This window comes from Kluyveromyces lactis (genome assembly GCF_000002515.2).
Source record: "Kluyveromyces lactis strain NRRL Y-1140 chromosome C complete sequence".
Classification (NCBI taxonomy): domain Eukaryota; kingdom Fungi; phylum Ascomycota; class Saccharomycetes; order Saccharomycetales; family Saccharomycetaceae; genus Kluyveromyces; species Kluyveromyces lactis.
The window spans coordinates 1,277,834-1,300,292 of record NC_006039.1 but is presented as its reverse complement, the minus strand read 5'-3'; the positions used below and the strand labels follow the sequence as shown (position 1 = coordinate 1,300,292).

The window sequence follows — 22,459 nt, the reverse complement described above, 5'->3', positions numbered from 1 at the left end:
CTAAAAAAAGTACGTATCACAGTATTAACGGTGGCGTTGAACACTTTAAGTGTTCCTCGTCATCGTCGAGGTCTATTAGCGACAGGTGATGGTTAATGTTGTCCGATACTGCGTTATTGGTAATAGTCTGAGTGTTATCGGGATCAGAGAAAGGAATCGATAACGTGGGGGACCGCGAATTCGGTGATACAACACCAATTTTATAATCTTCAAGCTCTGGCGACCTAGCTTTGTCTCTGTGGTTTCCTTCGTCAGTATGATGGGTAAGGGATCCCCAAAACCAAAATTTGCTCTTCCTTTTCTCCTTTGGTCGCTTCTTCTTCTCTCTCGGTAAAGCTTTGGCGACAAATGGTTCCAAGGGATCCATTTTAAATTTCGGCTTGACATCATCACCATCCTGTGAAGGCAGATTGTTTCTATCATTTTTATCCCGCAGTTTATTGAGCAGAATTTGCTTACTTCTTAATTCATGAGCGCTTTTCATTGCTTTACTCCGTAGTATTTCATTTGTTGATTTCTTATTGGAATGCGGTTCCAAAGGCTTCTTTGGTGCGGTCAGCTCCGGTCGATGAGCATTTGAACTCCATGCAAATGTAACATTCTGTGTAGTCATTGAACTGTTGTTTAAACTACTGGAACCGTGGTTCGTTTCCTCACGTCTCCATTCTTCTTTGATTTCATGATATTTATCTATCATGGGGGTTTTTAATGGTTCAGACCACTTATCATAATTTGGGTCTCTTATGCGTAAGAGTTTGTCTTTATGTCGGGCTATCACCTCGTCTGCTAGCTTATATACCATGGCTTTTGTTTTTGAACCCTTTTTAGTATCGTCTAAATCCTCGAAGAAGCCTGCCTTTTCGAATTGTTCTACAGCTGTACGAACTTTTCTAATATATTCGTCATCATCATCATCTTTCTGATTCTCAAGCTTATTCCCCAGTGGTTGTTCGGTAGCAATTGGTTCTTTATGCGCTGCTGGTCGTTCGAGATCATTTGGTCCTTGATCCCGTACTACTTCGCTCAACTGCCTTTCCTCAAAAACACTATCCCAAACGTTTTCCTCGTCTGGAAGCTCCATTGACAGTACATATACCGTTGATATAGCAAAGTGATCACTTATTGTGTTTTCTTGTTCTGAACCTTTTGTAAAGTTTGTGTACTCATGGTTTTCTATCAATCTTTCTACGCTAGAAACTACTCGGATTGATTTGAAAGATTTAAATAGTAAGTCAGTAACAGTACAGATAATCAGAAAGTGAAGTTAAAAGAAGGACCGATAGTAGGCGACTTGCATCCAAGAAGTTCCAAGAGCTCATCACAAGACAAATGGCTGGAATAGTTTTGAAGTACAAGATTCCTCAGTTTCAGGAGTATACTATTCATGTTCAGAAGTATAACAATGTTACCAATTCTTCTGAGCTACGATCCAAATTGGCTGAATTACCTTTTGCATACATCGACTCCAAAACTGTGATATCCGTTGAACAATTGTCGAGTGCCATCTATAAGGCTATTTTGGAAACAGAGTACAATAGAATGCGGACAAGAACTATCCATTCTGAATGCATTTTATCACTATCTCCTAGTTCGAACATTGGCGATGCATTGAACAGATTTGGTATAAAGGAAGGAACAACTGATATAATTGTGATCAAAATCATTGAAGACAGTAATGAAGAACCCTATGATGGCAATGCTTCCGTTGATGGGGACCTAGTTCCAGTCTCGGATGATGAGTTTTCTACATCTGCCGATAAAGAAATTATCAAAACGGTATGTATTCCTTGTGATAAGTTATGAACAAATGAGAAGACTCTTAATAATGAATAGATTACTAACCTAAATGCTATATGATTATGATGAGGATAAAGAGCTACCGAGCTCTTTACCATTGTACTATGTGTTTTTTTTTTCGGTAGAATTACAAATTGAATAAAGTAGGAGATGTATCAAACGAAGAGTTATCAACACTTGCCGTCAACGCGATACAACTAAGAGGATTGTAATTCTTCGCTAATGATACAACCAAGACCCATGAATGCCTCTGTTAACATTCTATCATAAATGAAGTCCGCCCTGAATCCTGAGGCTATATATTCCTTCTTCTTTTGTAAGTCTCTGATGAAAGAATCATTATACTCGTTTTCAACCAATTCGTATCTTTTGTGTAAATCCCTGTCCCCATTGAATGGTGTGAACGGTACAGTATCTTTCTTCTTCATTCTACCATTTGTCATTGTCATGTAAGGATTGTTTCTTAACACTTTATTTAATTCTTCGAGCTTCCTTCTGGCAGAGGATTTCTTTAGCTTGACAGTCTTTTTCACATTTTCAATAACTTCCTCAGCATCTTCATTCACTGTGAGCTGGTTGACAATTTCTCTCTTTGCCCACTCCCTATTAGCCCTCTCTTCTTCTTCTATCTGTTTCTCTAGTAGTCTTTTCTTTAACTTCATTTCCTTTTCAAACTTCTGTCTCTGTTCGAAGTTAGCGACATCTTGTTTGCTCCGCTCTAAATTTGCCATGATTAGCTGTTTGTTTAATTCTTCGTAGGTTCGTAACCTCTCCTCGGTCTTCTCCATATCAATACCATGGTCTAAGTTGTATATAATATCTTCCACTTCTTCTAGGTATTTATCATAATCGTCTTGGTTGTTATCGAAATCTTCCAGCGTCTTGTTAAACACATTGAAAACACGTTTTCTTATATCAACTTCCTTCTCGACACCTACATCATCAAAGATTTGGGTCTTGAACTTATTTCTTCTCAAAATTTTATCGCACCCTTCGTATGGACACTGAGCAGGACCCAAACTGAATATACGATCCACGCATGATTCACAAATTTTATGATAGCATTCTGGATTGATCAAAAACTTCATATCAGGCGATAGATACCTGTCTGTTTTACAGATAGGACACATGTCCTTCTTCTCATCTTCATCCATGATGACGATTCACGTTGATTCGTAGTCCCAGATGATTTAGTTTGATATCTATTTCTTATTCATTGTCCTTACAATTTGTTCATTATTTATCATCAACTTTTCAAATAAAGGTTTCTTGTTTTATACCACCGATATTGAATGATATTGTATGACAGAGACAGCTAAAATCACAAAATGATGAGAAAAGGATTACTTATGCGGCAGGCAAATGATACTGAAGACAGTAAAGGGAGCATTTACTGAGGAGACCTACTGCGTTGGTGAGCAAAATGTGGTTATATTGTGTATATATGATTTTTTATTAGCTAAGTTGGGGCGTTTATTGCCTTTCTGACAGAATTGTATATTTTATATGGCATTAACTTCTTCATTGTCTTAACAGGTTGCTGAAGGAAGGTTGATGTAAATACGATTATCTTTACCATGGTACTAAGTAGAAAATTTTTTGATGGAATTGTTTTACTGCTTTTATTGGTTTCTTCATCTAATCTTTCTCTCAGAAGAGGAACGTAGCTTTCTTCAAAGTGTTCGACACTTGATACAGAAACCAGTTTTATTGATTCGTTCTGTTCAACTTTTGTGGACTTTTTGAGCAAGGGGCTATGTAAAATTGATGGTGGGTTCAAAGGCGGGGTTGACTCCAGAAGAATGTCTTCATCTACGTCTCTGCTCTTGCAAAAATTCATTACCGTACTTTTATCTTTGAAAATGTTAGCGTTCTGATTCTTGTTCACCCTTCTTTGTGCCAAATCTTCCTGTTCCTTCAGATCATCCGCTTGCTTTTTAAACCTATTCAAACCCTCTTGTGTCAAATCAATATAAAATATTATGAGCATTACTGCAAATCCAACTCTCTGGGAAGAACCAAATCCTATGTGCCAGAGGCAGGTGTAAATCGGAGAAGAATTTCCATCAGGAGCCAAACATAAATGTATGGCAGAAGCTCCTATTGAAACAAGAATCGCATTCATTAGGCCATATATGAATAGCTCTTTCCAGTATTTTCTCAAAATTGGATGCAATTCATCATATTCCATTAAGTATTGGTATGCATAATCATAGATTTCCCTGATGGAGAAAGTAATATCATATATGTTTCTTGATATCACGTAAATAGTCATATAGCAACCAAAAAGCCTATCAACTTCAGATAAAGTTAGGTATTTGGTATTAGTCAGTAGGTCGTAAGATTTACCTGAGAAAGTGTATTGTTCGTCTGAGAACGACAAAATATGTACGGTGACAAAATAAGCAACTTTCCATTTCACTGGCCATGAAACTATCCATTTCATGTTCATAAGCGCATTGAAATAAGTTGGCTGTTTTTCAGGAGGATCAATAAAGTGATTGAGGTATACAATTTTTTGCGGGAACATTCCTGGTATTTCTTCTCTTATCTTGTTGTTCTCTTTCTCTTTCTCTTCTGCTTTGGCTTCTTTATGGCCGGTATCAATCCTACTTTGAATGAAATTGTTAATGTTATCAACTTTAGAATACGTTTGCTTTATGTCTTCCTTGATGGTTCGAAGTACTTCTTCTACTTGAAAGTACTCTTTATCGTCCTCACCCTCTTCATGTCCACGCTTCACAGGATACTCGAATTTGAAATCTTTATTGTGAAAAAGGGACTTCTGTTGATTTTGATAGTCCTTGAATTCAATGACATTCCCTTTTTCAACTAAGCTAACTCTTTGTGGACGTTTGATGTAATCAGGAAGAGGATACCCAAGAAGTTTAGCACATTTTTCACTTATCTTTTCAGATGTAAATTCGCCATTCAAATCACCCATCGGTTTAAAAAGTTTATCAGTTTTATTAATGGCTCTTCTTTTCAATTCAATCTCATCTAATGGCCTCCATGACAGTTCTATCTCGGAATCTGTATCGTTTTCCTTGCTATCATCATTATCAAAATCGCTATTATTCATTTCCAAATTCTGATTCTCATTGTTTTTGTTAATTGGATAAGGATACTCATTCAAATCATGTTGAGTAGTGGCCAACAAATTTTCCTTGGTATTTCTTCTTGGCATTGTAGTCTTCCTGGTTTCTTTCAACCTCTTCATCAATGCTGTGAAGTCAAAACTCTCTTTTTCGCTATCTGTCGTTGTGCTCGAATTTTCATCTAGAAACTGCCGCCCAAGAGCATGTGGCAACTTATTCGGATTTCCAAGCCTGGGTTTACTCATTGTATAGTTGATGACTTGGTTGAAATTACTCTGAACTATTGGCTATTCATAAGTTTAGTTTCAGGTTCAAGCCGTTTTGTTTTTGGACAGACATCCTTAGTGATTACGATATTGATAAAACTGACGTCTTTATTGAATATTTTGTGTCAAATTTGAAAACTCGAACAAACACAAACGCGAAAAAGCTCTCGAGAACAAACCTGTTGATGAATCTATTGGATCGATAGTGGCTTATTAACTTCCGAGTTGCTTTCAGTGTATGCGTGGAGGTTCACGGTGGCATCCATCGTGCTGCGAAACTAAAATAGATCATTCTCTCACGTGACAGTCATTTGAACTGACTTTGAAATATTTCAACTAATAATAGATTCATATGACCACCTTAGATACAAAAATAAAGGAACCTCGATTAACGTTGGAAAGTGAACTGATGCTTACCACATTCGATCCAAACAAGCTTGTTTTCATTGGCTAGAAACAATATCAATCTTTAGTGTACTTCACGGGATCCTGTTGCTAGGTAGAGATCAATCCTGGTCAGAGATTAACGATGAGTACAAACCCAGTTCGAAAAGGCAGATTTAAAGCCTATATCAAACATGATTACCAGTCATTTATCAAAGGTGATTCGCTACCATATGAAGATAGCCTCGTCTGGGACCTGGCATTGAGTGCTTTAACAGTTGGTTATCTTTCAATGGTTCATTCTGATAGATATGGCGATATTTCTACTAGTGAGTTTGAGATTTGGAATCAAATTACTGATAGAATAAAGGGTAAGTTTTTCATTGCAACCAGTGTACCAACATTAATTGAGGTGCTGGCGAAGCTTACTGATATGTACTCTTTGAATATTGAGTTCTGGAAAACAGCAAATAACGTGGTCTTGGCTAGCGTCCTGGTAACGTTATACGGTATTTTAAGGAAATCTAGCGTGTCAGTAATGATTAGCTTCCTAGTAACGATAATGTTCTCGCAGATATCAAGTTTCCAAGATTTAATTTATACGCTCAACTTTGACTCTTATCATTTGCTAGCCTTAACGTTGCTAATCTTACATTGGAGGAAATTTCAGGCCTCCAAAGACTTTTCCGTCGATTGGTACATGAATATAACACTTGTTTCGATGTCATTGATTTTCGTTATAAGTGGGAAATTCATAGGGTTGGTCTCTTGGATATGGCTCATTATAGTTTCTTTGAAATCACTTTGGATTGTTGTGGGTGATTTGGATGTTAAAAACAGACAACTTTTTGCCATTATGTTTTGTAGGTTATTGTTCTTCGTCGTTATTCCCTTGATGTCTTTATGGTACTCTTACTCATCATTAATTGGTGGTTTCACAACATCGTCAAACTCAATAGCGTACATGTCGTCATCTTTCCAGCATTATTCGATGAGCCAGCACAATGATATTCCATCTTCCATCATTTACGGCAGTTCAATTAGGCTTCGCCATGTTAATTCTTTGGGCGGATATCTATCAGCCTTAGAAATACCATACCCTAAATCTAACGACACATTGGTAACAGTTTCTGACGATCCAGATGATGAGGCTAACTTTTGGATCATTGAATCTAATAAAGGAAGAAACACTGAACAGACAGGTTCGAACGCATTAGTAAAACAAACGGACAAGGTGAAGTTGAGAAACAAGAAAACAGGTCAATTATTGAGAGCTTCTGAGGAAAAACCTCCAATATCAGACAAAGAATATGATAAGAGAATATCAGTAACGGGTGACAGTGACTATCAAGGGGATCAAGATGAATTATGGAAAATTGAAATTCAAGGGAAAGCATCATTCAGAGAAGTTTTGAGACCTTTCAAACAATTCATTGTTTTAAAGAATCCAGCTCGCCGTTGTTCGTTGCTTTCACATGAAATCAAAATTCCGCATTGGGGTGACAGGCGTCAAGAGGTTCTCTGTGTCGATCCTGCCAGAGTCAATAGAGCATTGTTTTATATTGACTTTGTCAGCTCGCCTGAGGCTGGAGTTGTTGAGAAATACAAATGGGCCCCTGAATACCCTTTCTATAAATTGGCTTTTGAGTACGTTGTTGGTCAATTCAGATTGAACAAAAGGCAAAACATCGATAATACGAGCATGTCTCCACCTGATTGCCTGTCTTGGCCGATTCTTTTCGACAATAACAACCAAATCGGTAAAATCTTATGGATAACTTCTACGGTATCTGTGGGCGTGTACACTTTCATGGAAGCATATTCCTGGTTATCTTGGAATATTTTTGAAGATACTTTACTTAATACCACTGCAAACCAATTAATGAAAAGAGAAGTCACCTTGGAGGCATTTTTAGGTTGGATCCTGCACTTATACATTTTTACTTACAGCCTGCACAGAAATCTTTCCGTTAACCAGTATATGCCCTCTCTATTATTTGCGGTGATCATTCTTTCACAGTTCTCTGTGTTATAGAACCAAGAATATCACAGCGAGCGGTGGTGGCATGACGGGGCATGCGGATGCTATGTTTAGTGATGATGTTGCGTGTCATTATAAAAATAAACGATGTCAGACAATCTGTCTGACATCGTTTCGGAGAAGAAGAAAAGGAAAAGAAGCTAAATATCTACTATATACCACTTGATACATTAGACACTATGTAAAAGTATTCTTACTCGCAATTTGACGTTAACATGTGACCCAATTTCTACCGAAGATTTCAAAATGATTCCTTTCTTATACTAAGCGTGCTTCTGTCTTCGATTCATTAATGCCAATCGTAAAGTCTTGGGTAAGTGTTCTTACTTTTTCTTGCAAAGCGTCCTTCCTTTTTATCGCGTCTATCTTTTCCTTCTCCATTTTGATCAATTGTTTCTGTAGTGAATCTATCCTATGTAGTTGCTCTTGTGCAGATACGTCTACTCCGGGTAGAGAATCTATTAGAGCCATTATCTGCCTTGTTTTAAGTATGATGTCTGTTGTCAATTCATCTATGTTCTTTTCAAATTCCTTTTCCTCAACAATGTGGGCCTGAGGATCTGACATCTGCTCTTCTGAATCGTTACTTGGTTCAAAACCATGGTTCTTATCGACATAATTTACTGCACCGCAAAATTGTTCCATCATTTGGTCCAAACATATTTGTAACTGGGTTAATCTATCGGTCATTTTTGTACACTCTTCCTTGCCTCTACTGGAGCTGGTTTGTCGCAATATTGCTAACTTTCTTTCACCTTCGAATTCGTTTATATAAATCATTGACTATGATTAAGTTACAAATATTTCAGACAACTTCAAAAGTTTGGTTTAAAACGTTTATGACTGAATAATATACGTAATATGAGAAGAAACTGCCACGATTTGGATATTAATAGACGCTAGGAAACCAATGATGACGGAGGATGACATATATCAACTCATTGTTAAGAATCTTGCAACCTATGATTCTCTATTAGAGCAGTTGCAAGCTAGTTTTGAAGAAGGTTACCATCAGTTGAGCAGAGCGAATTATCACAATAAGAACACACTTCGAGGATCATATGGTAAGGATTACTGGGACGAAACTTATACAGGAAACAGGTATATCTCCATTAATGACAAGCACTCTGTTTCGGAGACTGAAGAGCCGTTGCATATTGCCAATGACGAAGAAATCATTCCTGAGAAAGATGAAGCAACCAATGAGAATTTAAAGAAGAGAAAACAAAGAGAAAAACTATTGGCAAAGGTGAAGAAGGATCCTATATATATGTTCGGAGGTGCCCTTTCAATCCCAAGCTCTTTGAAACAATGTCAATTATCTTTCAAAGCTTCGATGCCGGTACTTTATCAACTACTAGAACTTCGACGTACTCTTAATGGTCTACTTGACGCACTAGGGACTCTGTCAAATTCAGCTTAAGAACTTTATAATTGCTATGGGAATGATCTTATATCAGAGTTAATACAAAAGAAAACTATCTGTACAATTGCTAATTTGGAAAGAACAGTTTACTGGAAACGAAAATAACGTTGGATGGCGCCAATTGAAAGACGTACAATGAGTGTATATCTGTACACATGCAGATTGGGGATTAATTATTAATAAATGAACGACGAAGGGTTAATCTGTATCAAAAAGAGAGCTGATTTCAGTAAATGCAATAACGAGTGAAAGATGGGTATATTTTCTTGAGAACAATTGTGAAAGTGAATGGAATGGCCCTGGCCACGGGTGAAGATCATAGAATAGATTTATAGTAAATGTTTGAATTTCTAGCGTAGGAAAACTCACTAGAGCTTTCATCCAATGACGATCCAGCATCACTAGGCTGTAGATAGCATAATAAAACATCATCAACTGACCTTCTGGTTCTTGGAGAGTCTAAGTATTCTGATGGCCTTAAAATTGGTGTCAGAATTGGATCAGAGTTTCTTTTCAATGAGTGCTTTGGTGTAATTGATTTTTTTGGTACTGATTTCAAGTCATCCAAAAGCATAGTCTCTAAAAGATCCGCAGAATTTACTGGTGTTTCCCATTGGAATTTGTCTATTTTCTTGTCTCCCGTTTCAGGTGTTGATACCTGGAGGATTGATTGTTCTTCTAGCAAAGTTGGGAACTGATAGTTTTTTAGGAAATCGACATCTACTTCACTGGCATCTGATTGAGAATATTTATGCTTCAAATGTGTCTTCTCTAGGGTAGTTAATTTTGAAATGGAACGCATATGCGAATCGTTTAGCAAGGAGGTAGCCATTGTTGAAGTTGATGTCACTCTTTGGTTCGAGTACGTACTGGATCCAACCGAAGAACGTTTTGTAGATGACCCTCTAGAAACCAGATGGTGTTTAGCATATGGAATTGCATCTGTTACGAAAGCTTTAGTCATTTGCGTTGGGGAATTGATTGTTGAGTTTGTCGGAAATTTGGTATTTTCCGGTATATCCTGTAAGTGACTGTTAGATGGTGGTGGTGAATCTGCAGTAGGCATTTCAAATCCTGCCTTAGAATCTGCATGTGAGATGTGATTAAATCCAAATGGGACAGAAATTTTTAACTTAGGAGGTTCTTCTTTACTTGATTTATTTTGAAACAGTTTTAAGAGGCTGTTCTTCTTCTTCTTGAAAGATTTCTTTCCAGATTGTTTATCATACGCATTTGGCGGCAATGGAGGAAGATTAATGTTTTTCCTATTACTTAAGACAGGTTTATCACTATTGATCATTACAACGCCCAATTCATCATCATCGTCAGAATCCAGAAGCTGGTGAGCTTGTAAACCATATAATTTTTCTGTTTCATCGTCTTCATCGAGCCAGATCGACTTGATCTGAGGTACGTTCATCATAAGTATTGGCCCAGATCTGTTGGTTGTTTTATTCGGCAATGCCTGGTTTCTGATGATTCAAATCATGGCCTTTGTACCCTGGATCATGTTTATCCGTTTATATATACATATATCGGCCGCGTCCACAGTGGTAATGTTTCATGCATTCCTAGGTTTCACAATTTTCTGACATTTTTCGCATCTATGGTTAACTACTACTGGATTCAGTTAATTTAGGAATTCCTATATTAGGTAAAAACACGATTTTTCATTTTCGCACCCTCTTCAGGAATGCAGATACGTTTCGTTGATCGAAAATTAATGTTTTCTAACCTCTCTAATTCACCATCGCCAATCCGGTTTTTTCTTTTTTCTTGGGTTTCATGTCTTCTTTTTTTCTTTTGGCGGCCGTTATTTTTTCTCAAGTTTCTACGGCTTTTTTTCGTGGGTTAGATAAGTCATTAGTTGACCCAACATGGTTACCAATTACGACTATTTCACATTTTTACTCCATAGACTTTCTAGACTCTTAGAACTGGCGGTTCTAGGTTCCTCGGACTCTTTGGAAAAGCTTGGTTGGGGTGTGTATTCATCGGAAATGCTCAAACTATTGAAAGAAATTTCAATGAACTCAGAAAAGTCTTTCACTATCGCATTATTCTCGGAGTCATCTGCTGAAATCGATGTCGGGGTGAGATTTACGCTCAATTTTCGTCTGTTGGTTGAATCCATTCTCGGTATCACTGGCCTAGTACCTGCTCTATAATCTCTCTCCATTGCAAAATTCATATATTTGATTTTATCCAATTCTTGGTTCGATAACGGTTCTGTAACAAAAGCCCTAGAGCGCTTGGAAAGGAATGTACTATTATTCGTTCTTGCAATATCAGGTGTCGTTGGACGACCAGCCAATAAGTTTTTAATGTCATCGCATTCGCTCAAGGACTTCTCTATACGTTGTTCCCAATTTTCTTTCCGTTTATCCTTCAAACTGCTTCTTTTAAGAATGGAAGAGCGTCTCCATTTTCGTAAGTAACTCTTCACCTCGCCCATTTTAACTTTGTGTGGCACTTGTTTTCCCAAGTTACTGCCTTACGTACTGTCTGTGTTTTTTATATAATAGACCGTTTCTATGTAAGGCGGTTTATGATTCGAAGAAGAAAATCGTAAAGTCTCCAAGCTGGATACTTTTATACTCTTTTCAATAGCCGCTGAGCTTTTGATCGGATTTACACCATGTATGTGTTGCGGGTAACAGTAACCTGCTCTTTTTACAGATATTAGAATGAAAAATAACTTTGGGTTTAGAACTTGATAGTAAGTTTGACTTTGGAAACTAAACGTAAAATTGGACATGTTAAAGATGAACTCAAAGTGGATTGAAATCACCGATATCATTACTCTTACCCATAATTTCCTAAATTTACCTTGTATCCATCTTTTGCTTAATGCTTATTGTACTATTTTCCTTATATAAATATAAAATCTATTATATATCGTATTATCGGTACTATTGAATGCTTCGAGAGATTCAACAGTAGAAGTGCAGTATGAAAATTAAGTTCATGGTAATTCAGCTTTTTGTTCTTTTCGAGTCATCACTTTCCAGTGTATCTGGGTTTTTCCTTTTGACTATTTTGAACGATGAATTCTGTGTAAAATCTTCATTGACTACATCTTCGTTACCAATACAAATGACTTGCTTATAGCTCTTATTTCTTAATCTACCATTTAGAAGTACCAAACTAGCAAGCTCGCCCATGGATTTACGAGATTTGTCATTCGGAAGCCCAATAAAGTTCAAAATGCTTGTAACTCCAATGACATTACGACATTCTAGTGGGCTGGTTGCTCCACTACTGACCACGATTCCTCTGTTCCTGCAAGTTCTGATCACACTCTTCACGTTAGATACGAACTGCCTACGTGTTCTGATATCTCGAAGAGCGTTAGCATAAACAATTTCTACTTTGACTCCTCTCTTAATGCAACCCCCCATCATGTGATGTTTCAAAAGTGTAGGAAGCCTTTTGTCGTAGTAAAATGATAGCACATCAACATCCAAGCTAGACGTTACGAGAGTAACAGCCTTTTCACTGACTGGAAGGGCTGCCACAATATCGAAAGCTTGCGATATCTTTGTCAACGGCTGGCCTTTTGAAAGGTCATCTATAATAATTGTGATTCTTGTATATAGCTTTAATCCCGTAGATTTCACTAGTTCATCAAAATGCGATAGATCGATAGGATTCATATCATTGATTGATTTTGGGAATTTATCCTGTTGGTTTACTGTGAAATTTAAAGCTATGTGAGTGTACCCTAGTGTATGCAATGTCGCTAGAGTCTTGTGCAGCGTTTTAATCTCCTTCGTGGAAGGCGGTGTTGCAAAATCCTTCTGTGGCCAAGGAACGTTTAAATCAACTAACATCCTTTCAAATAGCTATTTTGCTTTGCAAATTTGGAAGGAGTATTTACAAGTGATTCAACAGAAACTTTTGTTTCCATTTGAGTGTCCAGCATACCTCATCTCATGCTCATGTTTCATTATTTACTAGATTTTTTTTTTGGTAGATTATTGTAATGTCTTTTCCGAAAAAATTATACTTGAAGATATTATAACATACTATGAAGTACAATCCTTACTTGAAAGCCCAACTGTTGAAAAATACAACTTTAAACTTCATCCAATCGGCCATGTCACAATGTTTTTGAGTATGAGAACAATATTATCTAAATAGAATAATTGTCAGTTTATTTATAGAGTACATACCTTACTATTTGTTCCATAAAGTGATAAAATGTCCGTTAAAATAGGTTTGATGAAAAACAGCGCCCAAAAAGGAACCATTATGATCTATGTGCATAAATATCATTGCGTAGAGTTCACATCTTCTGAATCTTTCGGTAAAGAAGGTAAGTGCTGATCTTGATTTACAGCTACCGCCCCAGTAGCATGGTTTGTATTTTCTTCAGTTCTATTTCCAGCCAGTTCCGGAACTGGGGTTTCTGACTGTTGTTGGACATGCTCAGTGTGTAATTCCTTTGTTCCCTTGTCTGCGGGAACATCATTCGTAACATAAGGCTGTTCTAGAGGGCCTTCACTGTTTTCTTTGTATGGAATAGAACTTGATTTCTTGTTTGAATTTTTGCTACCATCTTCTAGGAAATCAAGAACCAAAATATTATCGATTTCTCTATTAATATTCATGACATCGACGCCATTTTTACCAACAAGCGGTAGTTCAGTGCCTCTGGCGAACATCCATTCTCTCCAATGAGTATTCGTATTATCACATAAATCAAAAAGAATCATTTTTAAAAGGGTAATGTGGTTGTAAAACCATGAAACCGACCTATTGATGAAGACTCTGTAATTTTCCATTTCTTTGATTGCATGCAACAATGTATAATTGTGGAAACCTCTCTTATCTTTCGACTTGTCTCTCCAAAACTCAAATAATGCAAATAAGGCTTTCCGTCTTTGCCAAGTTCTCTTAGATTCTCTTAGCTTTAGACCTAAACTTACCAATCTATTCTCCCAACGGAATTCCATCAGGAAATATTCTAATGAATTGACGTATCTCTCGGTTAATATGACATTGGACAAAACTTGACAAGCCATTGAGGTTTCAATCTCAACGTCTGGTTTAAGGAAATACGCGTTGATTCTATCCTGTCTTGTTAACTCGGCGTAATCTTCTTCATGCATTGTTAATTTAATCAATTCGTCTTCTTTGTGTCTGAACTTCAAATCCAAATACTCTCCCGCTGTGATTGGAATTGTAGAACCTTTTCTATAAAAAAAACCTTCACGGCAGTAAAGTTCCACAGGGGATGACATTAACAAAGACGCTGCATTTTCTTGGGATTGATTGTTAGAGCTTGGTCTTCCCCTTTTATCTTTCTTTTCTGGTAACATCGGAATCATCCTGCTCATCTTTCGACGATCATGCAATGTTAGATGCCTTTTCTTATTTGGTGATTCACCACCAGATTGTAAAGTGGTGACGGAAAAGTTATCCTGCGAGTTTTCTGTCGAATCAACAGATAATTGAGAACTTGGTAATGCGTCTGCAGATCCTTGAGGAGTCGAATTTGGCATGTCTAACAGATGAGGTCTAGCCGAGCCATTCTCTTCTGTTTTTACACCAGTAGATGCATCATCATTCAAGATAGACAAGATTCTGACCTTACGTGGTCCCTCTGCTTCGTTGGACATTTGAGATCGATCACCGATGTCCGAAGATGTTCTTTTCACAGAGCCGTTCAGATCCTTGTGCTCAGAATTCAGTAACGACGATTTTTGACCGTTAACATCATCCGCACTTGCCGTAGAAACTGAGCCTACATTGCCTGGTTGTTCCAAATTGTTATATGCTGATATAATTGTTTGTGGTGTCACAGAGCGAGCAGAGTCTGGAGGATTAGACGAAGGTGATTGAGCACCAGAAGAATTCTCCGCTGTTTGCGACAGGGAGAAAGGTACTTTTGATAACTCTTCCAAATGTTTACTTGAAAGTTGATATTTACCCAACGGTACTGGAACGCTGAAAGGCACCGCTGTCATTCTTTTCTTCCGTTCTTCTTGTTTCATGGCCATGAAAAGATCTTTGTTGAGTTCCATGAAATTCCTGGTAACGTTACGATCGCTATATTTCATGGTGACTAGCATCCTTTCTCTTTCATCTCTTTTCATTTCGAGCTCCTTCTGTTTTCTGGAACGAGAGTCATGCATATCATTAGCCAACTGTTTCTGATCGTCTGTGACATCGCCCTCATCATCTTGCCCTTCATTATCAGACATACCGGAAAACGATGATGAAAGATCCGATTGTTCATCATATTGGCGCGAACCACTTTTCAATCTTTGAGATTTGCGTCTAGAGCTAGAGCTTTGCCTTTCCTTGGTATCATTATCTGCAGCATTTGTCTTTCTTTGTGAAGAAGTGAGTTGAGCTTCCCATGTGCTTTTCTTTGAAGGTCTACCTCTACGTTTCTTTGGTTCCTGAGGAGTCTCTTGCTTGACGTTAGCAGAACTACGAGATCGACTGTTGCCAACCCCATCTGCATCATAACCTGAGTTGGACTCCGTCTTTTCTTTACTTGGGTCCAGGAAAAGACGTTTTGATTTTGATATATGATCGCTTGGGAATGGCAATTTCGCCTTTTTATCGCCATTGGACAATATCGAAGTGTTCTTCTTAGGTGGTCTACCAGGTCCCCTATGAGGAGGAGAGACGCTTGCAGATGACATATATGCGGGTGATCCATACGCAGCAGTTCCCATCGTCCCTGACGATGCACCTGATGTCGCGGACATCGTTAACCTATCGGATAACAACCTGTTGATCTTGATGATCTCCACGGATAGATCGTTTATGGCCGCATCTGAATTCACCTGGTTCTTTAAAAGGTCCTCGAATTTCGTTTCCAAAACTTGCTGGTTATGCGATAAGTTCTTCAAAGTCACCACAACTGACTCAATACTCTTTTGAATTATTTCGTCAGTTTCAGGTAAAATAGACTCAATTTCAGAAACTTTTTTCTCAAGCTCTCGAATTGTACCTCGTTGACTTTCTAAACCCGCTTGCACACTAGAAATACCATTCTTGTCCTTTTTATCTACTACAGAACTATCCTTCTCTTGTCTGGAAACACCATTCTCACCAATTCCAATTTCACCATTATTATCGTCATGGCCTGTCATCGCAGTATCAGAATCCATACTGTCTCTGATTCAGCAAGCAGGTTTCGTCTGTTCTGACTCAAAACCTATAACAACAGATTCAATCCGATCTACACCCGTTAAATAGTCACTAGTACCCTGTAAAGCACCACTGTCGTTCTGTTTCTCGACAATAACGATGTTTAACTATTTATTGAATTTCAATTTCGCTTTTTTTTTTCTTTCACTTTTCCAATTTTCGTCGTTTTCACCTTAGTGCAAATGGAAAAAAACAATCAATAATAATCAAGTAGAAAAAAAACTCAGAAAATGCTGCCAAAAAAAAAAATTACTGTAAGGAAAAGATGGCGGAATACTGAATGTGTTAAAGTTGAATTTGATTTCTTTTGATGTGCGAGCAATGGTTATCAATATGATGAGCGGACTTTTGTATCGTTTACGAGATTCTCGAGATATGGATGATCTTTGCGGCAATTTTTGGATAATCTTAAATATATAAACATACATGTTCAGGTATATAAACCTAATATATTGCAAGTGAAAGTCGCAAAATAATGTCGTACCTTATTTTGCTGCTGTTAAAGTGGGTTTTTCAATTGAAATTTACACTCCAAATGGTAACTGTCCGGGGTAATAAATGTAAAAAAGAAAAAGAATTTATTGTCAAATAAAGATGTCAAAATACTGAGAGCGCAAGAAAGGGAAAGTGATCAGCTCATGAAGGTTTATTTTTACACTATATGATATATATGATACACATTTTCTTAATGTCTATATATTTCTCGACGTGTTCAATTTCAATCTCAATTTCACAAGTTGCTGTATGGTTTTGTTGACTTTAGCGTCAGATTCTGGTAGTGAGAATTTTTTGCACAACGTCACGATGTAGCCGTTAATAAAATCAATTTCTGTTTCTCTTAAATGTAGGACGTCCTGTCTCATTGAAGATGAGTTACTTCCATTCACTATACATCCCATATAAATGGTATTTTTCAGTGTTCTTTCTAAATTCAATCTGCCAGTGACGTCTAGTTCTGGTAGATTCCCACTTTCAGTATTTCTGAAGGTCTCTGGATAATCGAATAACGGTTTATATGCGATTTGGAATACATGAAGAGCCTCTTCGATGATCGAAGTGAAGATTGGTTCTGAACAATTGGCTAATTCTCCATTCATGCAGTCTATAATTGAAGTGACAGAGTTGATACAGCAATTGACTAGGAACTTCTCTAATTGTCCCAACAAAAGTTCCTGGTACGTCATATGGATGACAGCCAACGATTGGTCCAATGTTAGCAAAGCTTTAACCAGATCATTTTGCTTCCATTCATTCAATTGGTCTAACGTTTCTATAATATTTTCATCATTTTCGGGTAATTTCGAGACCTTGCAATCAACAAACCCTGCATGATTGTACTGATTCTTAATCTCTTTATCTTGGAAAATACCATGGCCAATGACACCTTGGAACAAATTTGATTGTAAGTCGCTTCCTGTGAAGACTTGTTCCTTCAACACTTCAGCGACACCGAGTCCGTTTTGAATCATGATGATGTTAGTGTCGTTGTGAAGGTACGGCAGAAACATTTTCAATGCCTCAGCCGTTTGATATGTCTTACAAGTGACGATCAAATTATCGATTTTGCCTTGGAAGATGCCGGGGCACGTCGCACTTTGAAATTGCTCTGTTAAGGGAGATAAACTCGCATCGAACAAAGGTTTGATTGTAATCTTGCAATCAAGTTTCTTGAATTCGTTGAGTCTGTCCAAAGATCTGAATATTGGAATAACTTTTCTACCTCCATACTTTTGCAGATGAACACCAAGTAAACTGCCAATGGCACCAAACCCTAAAATATAAATCGGCGACTGTCCTGTCATATTGATCCAGCGATAACTGATTCGAGCGACTGTCAATATTGGTTTAGCAGATATTTGCTTGAACTTTTATATCATTACAACACGTAATGAGTGAATCTGACTTTTTCTTTTCAAACAAATCTTTTTTTTAACTTCATTTTAACCTTAAATTACAGAAACGGCAAGCAGTGAAGGTAGCAAACATTTTTGACCAGAATATATAAGCTCTTGGTCAGGGATATTGATGAAATGATTTATGTATACGCATTTTATGGAATTTATAATATGAAAACCTGATACTTAAAGTACAACTGTTAATCTTCCTTGTACTAGTCTATTGTTTCTGTATAATATATTATTTATAATTCACCTTTAACAACGTTGTTAGTCTTCAAGTCTCTGGCAGCGACTCTTAGTACACCTTCCTTGTCAACATTGAAAATAAGTTCTAGACCCTTAACATCTTTGACACCTAATTCCATCAATTTGTTACCCAATTGGTAGTGCTTTTCTCTGATAACTTCTGGTTCGTCATCTTCGTCAGACCAGTCACTTTCATCGTCTTCATCGTCTTCAGTCTTGGCAGGTTTTTCTTCCTTTGGAGCTGGTTCTAAGACAGATTCCTTGATGTGATGCTCACCTTCGTAGACAGCAACGGTGAAATCTCCGACAGCCTTCTTCAATGTGATGGACTTTTTGACTGGGTAAGAAGTTTCAGCCAATAATACTGGAACGAAGTCACCATTGGCATCGACTAGACCAATATGCTTAGACAAATGCGGTGTGTTGATAATGATTGGTTCTAGTGATTGGGCCAATTCATCAGCGTCATATGCGGACAAAAGTTGGGCTTGGGTAGCGGCACCGGATGCGGCCAATTCGTTTGGATTGTTAGAGGCATTCTTAGATAGAGGAGACCAGATTTCAACAGATTCTGGGAAAATAAATTCCAAGTTGGTGGCCAACTTTGGTGTGAAGGCGGTACCACCGACCAAAAGCACAGAATCAATGTCCAAAGTGTCTAAATCGGCCTTCTTGATGACTTTTTCAATGAAAGCAGTGAATTGGGAAATGACCTTGTTTGCCACTAATTCGTATCTCATTCTGTTGATTGAAGAATGGTAATCGAAACCATCAGCCAAAGAGTCAATCGAGATGGTTGCTGTAGTAACGTTAGATAAGGTTTTCTTGGTCAGTTGGGCATTTGCCTTCAATTTAGCCAAAGATCTGGCGTTCTTCTTTGGATTGGACTTATTCTTCTTTTCAAAGTCGTCGGCAAAGAAATCGATCAAAGCAGCATCCAAGTTGTCACCACCTAACTTAGAATCATGTTCAGTAGCCAACAAAGTGAAGATACCATTACGGATAGCAATAACAGCGGCATCAGATCTAACACCACCGAAATCAGCAACGACGACGTTTTGGTCTCTGTCCAAGGGGAATTCTTCAACATGAGCCAATAGAGCAGAGGATGGTTCATTGATGAAGTAAACAATTTCCAATTCAACATTTGCAGCAGCCTTCTTCAAAGCGTCCTTCTGGACATCAGTGAAGTTGGTTGGGACAGTCAAAACAGCTTTAGAAATGGTTTGACCAATGTAATCTTCTGCGGCTAACTTCAAATTCTTCAAGTGTCTGGAGACAACTTCATCAACGGTAAGTTTTTCCTCAACACCATCGCCTCTGTTGACAACAAAACCAGCCTTTCCATCGATTTCGATGACTGGAGCACCGGTTGCACATCTGGAAGCATCACATTCGGAGAATGGTAAACCAATAAAGTCACGGAAGTTAATAATAGTGTTCTTTGGATTTCTCACCAATTGTTGCAAAGCTTGACCACCATGGTATTCGTCTTCGCCAACGTAAGATAGCACAGATGGGATGGAACGTTCACCATCTGGGTTAGCGATGACATCGACATCGTTCTTTGGATTGACGTAGGCAATAGATGAGGAAGTGTTACCAAATGCAATACCAATGATAGGACCTGACATTGTGTTGTTTGGATATCGAATGACGGGATCTGCGAAAATATTCTACTAATATAAATGGTATACAAACGTTAAATAAGATAGATTTCGGACTGGTAACGATAAATTAAGTCAGCTCATCGCATCGCATCTACAGTATTGAATCGTCTAATTTACTGCTCGAAACGAGCCTTTGAAAATTTTTGCAAAATCGAAATACCAAGGAAGGGTAAGTGATATAAAGATGTTACACGTGACCGTTGGTCTATGTTGCACTGGTTATTGACGTTTGCTTAACGCAATTCTTGTGATACAGCTAAAGCACTTCTTAGACTACTTCTGAGACTATATCCCAATGACATTAACAGTAATGCAATAAAATTCTCGTTTCGCTATGTCTTGTTCCTTTTTTTCCCAGTTTCTTTATTTCAAGATCATTTATATCAAGCTGATCTTCAACTTTATTCTTGAATCGAAGCTATAGTACCTATTTTACTACATAGTAGTAGAGGAACTTCTGCCAGATATCACCAAGTTTATTTAGAACAAGGACCAAGCACAACAATACTTCTGAGTGATAATGTCGGAAACTCACTCTGGTGCTGCCACCTACAAGAAAGTGAATGGTATGCTTCGAGTTGATGAAGATGCTTCACCAGCGAACTTAATTTGGAGATCGACTGACGGGGACAAAAGTACTACAATAGAGTTGAATATGGTCGACAAGTTGCAGGCAACTCCAGCTTCTAGTGATAAAATGATGTTAAGAATTGTCGGCAAGATTGATTCCGGTATAAAGAAAAGAAAAGATAATGAAGGGAACGAAATACCAATTAAACCACCGGTGCATATGTTCACATTTAACAACAGAACTGTCATGGACAATATCAAAGAAACTTTACAGCATATCATCGCGAGATATAAGGATGAAGAATCGACACAAGAGAAGCACAAGAATGAGACAGAAATTTCCCCTGCAAACACACCAGTGGCTTCTGAAACTCCGCAACCATCTCATCTGCCGCAAGATTTAATCAACACCGCGATGCTTGACAGCTCGCTAACCAAATCAAAATTATTGTCAAATCTCATGCTTCAACAATCATTGTTAAAGGAAAGTAAAGAATTGATGAACATTTTTCAAGATACTGTGATAAAATCAGGCCTACCACCGCATGAGTTCTGGTCCACACGTATACCATTATTAAGGGCTTATGCTTTATCGACTTCTCAGAAGATTGGTCCGTACAATGTTCTCTCAACCATTAAGCCAGTAGCTTCTTCTGATAATAAGGTGAATGTTAACGTTTCCAGAGAGAAAATCCATACTATATTTCAAAGCTATCCCATTGTGAAAAAGGCGTATGATGACAACGTACCGAAGAACTTTAAGGAACAAGAATTTTGGGCTAGATTTTTCTCCTCCAAATTGTTCCGTAAATTGAGAGGTGAACGTATTATGAACCATGATCGTGGTGATATAATTATCGATCGTTACCTCTCTTTAGATCAGGAATATGATAGACGAGATGATGAGTTATTACAACATTCTGTGAGAAAAACTATAGATATTGAGGGTAATTTGAACGATGATCCTGTTAAGAAGGGACATAGACCTGATTTTACTATGCGCTCTGGTATCGATCCAAACGGTAACAGTGACGGTGGTATGGCGATCTTACGAGGCATGAACAGATTAAGTGAGAAAATGGTGGAGTCTCTAGAAAACGAATATTCGAGGGTGAATCTTCCACAAGAAGATCCAGATAAAGAAGAAAGAGAAGAAATTCTGTATTCAGATTTAGAGAAAGATGCTCCAGCTGACTACGCAGAGATTAAACTCAAAAGAAAAGTATTGGATGCCAAAAACCAACAGATGCATAAAGAGAACAGTTCCGTATCCTGGCTTGAAGTCAAGAACGAAATAAGTTCCATTACTACTTTTATGGATAAGTCGACTTTGGACTTGACTACATTGACAAAGATATCACCGGAGGTAACAAGATCAATTAACCAAAGACTTATGAAAGCCGTCAAGATAAATGCAAAACAATCAAAGCACATGAACACTGACCAAATGCTCGGCACCACAATCTCCAGTACCAGTATGTTCCAAGAGGCAAGTAAGGAGTCAACTTCTCAATTACCACCTAGTATATTGGAAAGTTGCAGAATGCTAAATAATAGCTGTTGCGAGTTTTTGAAGCATTTCTACATTAACTTTCAAAGTGGTGATCCTAGAAAGACCATGCTAATAAAAAAATTATACAAAAATTTAATGGATTGCCAGGAAAAAATAGACTCTTTGTTGAACTCTGTTGACAGTGAGGAGAATCAAGAAATTGCAAAATACTGCAAAGCATACCTTGTGCATGTTCTCGATTCTGTAAATTTAGGCATCCATAAATATCGGACTCTAGTTAAGCAAGGACACACTGCATAACATGCGTATTTATAATAATACTACCAACTTACAATTCTATATATGTACAGATAAATTAAGATAAAGTTAGCAGTGATTTA

At 37.7% G+C, this 22,459-nt stretch overlaps 14 protein-coding genes across 14 annotated transcripts; 4 read left to right on the top strand and 10 right to left on the bottom strand.

Annotated features, from left to right (window-relative positions):
- Window positions 1-16: 16 nt before the first annotated feature.
- LFT1 (Lft1p) lies at window positions 17-1,081 on the bottom strand (the record flags this gene model as incomplete). Its single annotated transcript, XM_452868.1, has 1 exon — window positions 17-1,081. The coding sequence occupies one exon, from the start codon at window positions 1,079-1,081 to the stop codon at window positions 17-19; it is 1,065 nt and encodes a 354-aa protein (XP_452868.1).
- A 248-nt stretch (window positions 1,082-1,329) lies between these two features.
- CGI121 (Cgi121p) lies at window positions 1,330-1,803 on the top strand (the record flags this gene model as incomplete). Its single annotated transcript, XM_452867.1, has 1 exon — window positions 1,330-1,803. One exon carries the CDS (start codon window positions 1,330-1,332, stop codon window positions 1,801-1,803), a length of 474 nt encoding a protein of 157 aa, XP_452867.1.
- A 191-nt stretch (window positions 1,804-1,994) lies between these two features.
- On the bottom strand, window positions 1,995-2,951 carry TFB3 (TFIIH/NER complex subunit TFB3; the record flags this gene model as incomplete). Its single annotated transcript, XM_452866.1, has 1 exon — window positions 1,995-2,951. The coding sequence occupies one exon, from the start codon at window positions 2,949-2,951 to the stop codon at window positions 1,995-1,997; it is 957 nt and encodes a 318-aa protein (XP_452866.1).
- Window positions 2,952-3,256: 305 nt separating this feature from the next.
- On the bottom strand, window positions 3,257-5,140 carry KLLA0_C14850g (uncharacterized protein; the record flags this gene model as incomplete). The annotated part of the gene is made up of 1 exon (XM_452865.1): window positions 3,257-5,140. The coding sequence occupies one exon, from the start codon at window positions 5,138-5,140 to the stop codon at window positions 3,257-3,259; it is 1,884 nt and encodes a 627-aa protein (XP_452865.1).
- Window positions 5,141-5,690: 550 nt separating this feature from the next.
- On the top strand, window positions 5,691-7,580 carry PMT7 (putative dolichyl-phosphate-mannose--protein mannosyltransferase; the record flags this gene model as incomplete). The annotated part of the gene is made up of 1 exon (XM_452864.1): window positions 5,691-7,580. The coding sequence occupies one exon, from the start codon at window positions 5,691-5,693 to the stop codon at window positions 7,578-7,580; it is 1,890 nt and encodes a 629-aa protein (XP_452864.1).
- A 264-nt stretch (window positions 7,581-7,844) lies between these two features.
- On the bottom strand, window positions 7,845-8,276 carry SRB7 (Srb7p; the record flags this gene model as incomplete). The annotated part of the gene is made up of 1 exon (XM_452863.2): window positions 7,845-8,276. One exon carries the CDS (start codon window positions 8,274-8,276, stop codon window positions 7,845-7,847), a length of 432 nt encoding a protein of 143 aa, XP_452863.2.
- Window positions 8,277-8,496: 220 nt separating this feature from the next.
- VMA22 (Vma22p) lies at window positions 8,497-9,009 on the top strand (the record flags this gene model as incomplete). Its single annotated transcript, XM_452862.1, has 1 exon — window positions 8,497-9,009. The coding sequence occupies one exon, from the start codon at window positions 8,497-8,499 to the stop codon at window positions 9,007-9,009; it is 513 nt and encodes a 170-aa protein (XP_452862.1).
- A 319-nt stretch (window positions 9,010-9,328) lies between these two features.
- On the bottom strand, window positions 9,329-10,435 carry GIC2 (Gic2p; the record flags this gene model as incomplete). The annotated part of the gene is made up of 1 exon (XM_452861.1): window positions 9,329-10,435. The coding sequence occupies one exon, from the start codon at window positions 10,433-10,435 to the stop codon at window positions 9,329-9,331; it is 1,107 nt and encodes a 368-aa protein (XP_452861.1).
- Window positions 10,436-10,906: 471 nt separating this feature from the next.
- Window positions 10,907-11,467, bottom strand: KLLA0_C14740g (uncharacterized protein; the record flags this gene model as incomplete). The annotated part of the gene is made up of 1 exon (XM_452860.1): window positions 10,907-11,467. One exon carries the CDS (start codon window positions 11,465-11,467, stop codon window positions 10,907-10,909), a length of 561 nt encoding a protein of 186 aa, XP_452860.1.
- A 520-nt stretch (window positions 11,468-11,987) lies between these two features.
- RPP1 (RNA-binding RNA processing protein RPP1) lies at window positions 11,988-12,845 on the bottom strand (the record flags this gene model as incomplete). Its single annotated transcript, XM_452859.1, has 1 exon — window positions 11,988-12,845. One exon carries the CDS (start codon window positions 12,843-12,845, stop codon window positions 11,988-11,990), a length of 858 nt encoding a protein of 285 aa, XP_452859.1.
- Window positions 12,846-13,286: 441 nt separating this feature from the next.
- Window positions 13,287-16,142, bottom strand: SUM1 (Sum1p; the record flags this gene model as incomplete). Its single annotated transcript, XM_452858.1, has 1 exon — window positions 13,287-16,142. The coding sequence occupies one exon, from the start codon at window positions 16,140-16,142 to the stop codon at window positions 13,287-13,289; it is 2,856 nt and encodes a 951-aa protein (XP_452858.1).
- A 732-nt stretch (window positions 16,143-16,874) lies between these two features.
- On the bottom strand, window positions 16,875-17,984 carry PAN5 (2-dehydropantoate 2-reductase PAN5; the record flags this gene model as incomplete). Its single annotated transcript, XM_452857.1, has 1 exon — window positions 16,875-17,984. The coding sequence occupies one exon, from the start codon at window positions 17,982-17,984 to the stop codon at window positions 16,875-16,877; it is 1,110 nt and encodes a 369-aa protein (XP_452857.1).
- Window positions 17,985-18,322: 338 nt separating this feature from the next.
- Window positions 18,323-19,960, bottom strand: SSZ1 (ribosome-associated complex protein SSZ1; the record flags this gene model as incomplete). Its single annotated transcript, XM_452856.1, has 1 exon — window positions 18,323-19,960. The coding sequence occupies one exon, from the start codon at window positions 19,958-19,960 to the stop codon at window positions 18,323-18,325; it is 1,638 nt and encodes a 545-aa protein (XP_452856.1).
- A 556-nt stretch (window positions 19,961-20,516) lies between these two features.
- Window positions 20,517-22,379, top strand: TFB1 (TFIIH/NER complex subunit TFB1; the record flags this gene model as incomplete). Its single annotated transcript, XM_452855.1, has 1 exon — window positions 20,517-22,379. The coding sequence occupies one exon, from the start codon at window positions 20,517-20,519 to the stop codon at window positions 22,377-22,379; it is 1,863 nt and encodes a 620-aa protein (XP_452855.1).
- Between the last annotated feature and the right edge of the window lie 80 nt (window positions 22,380-22,459).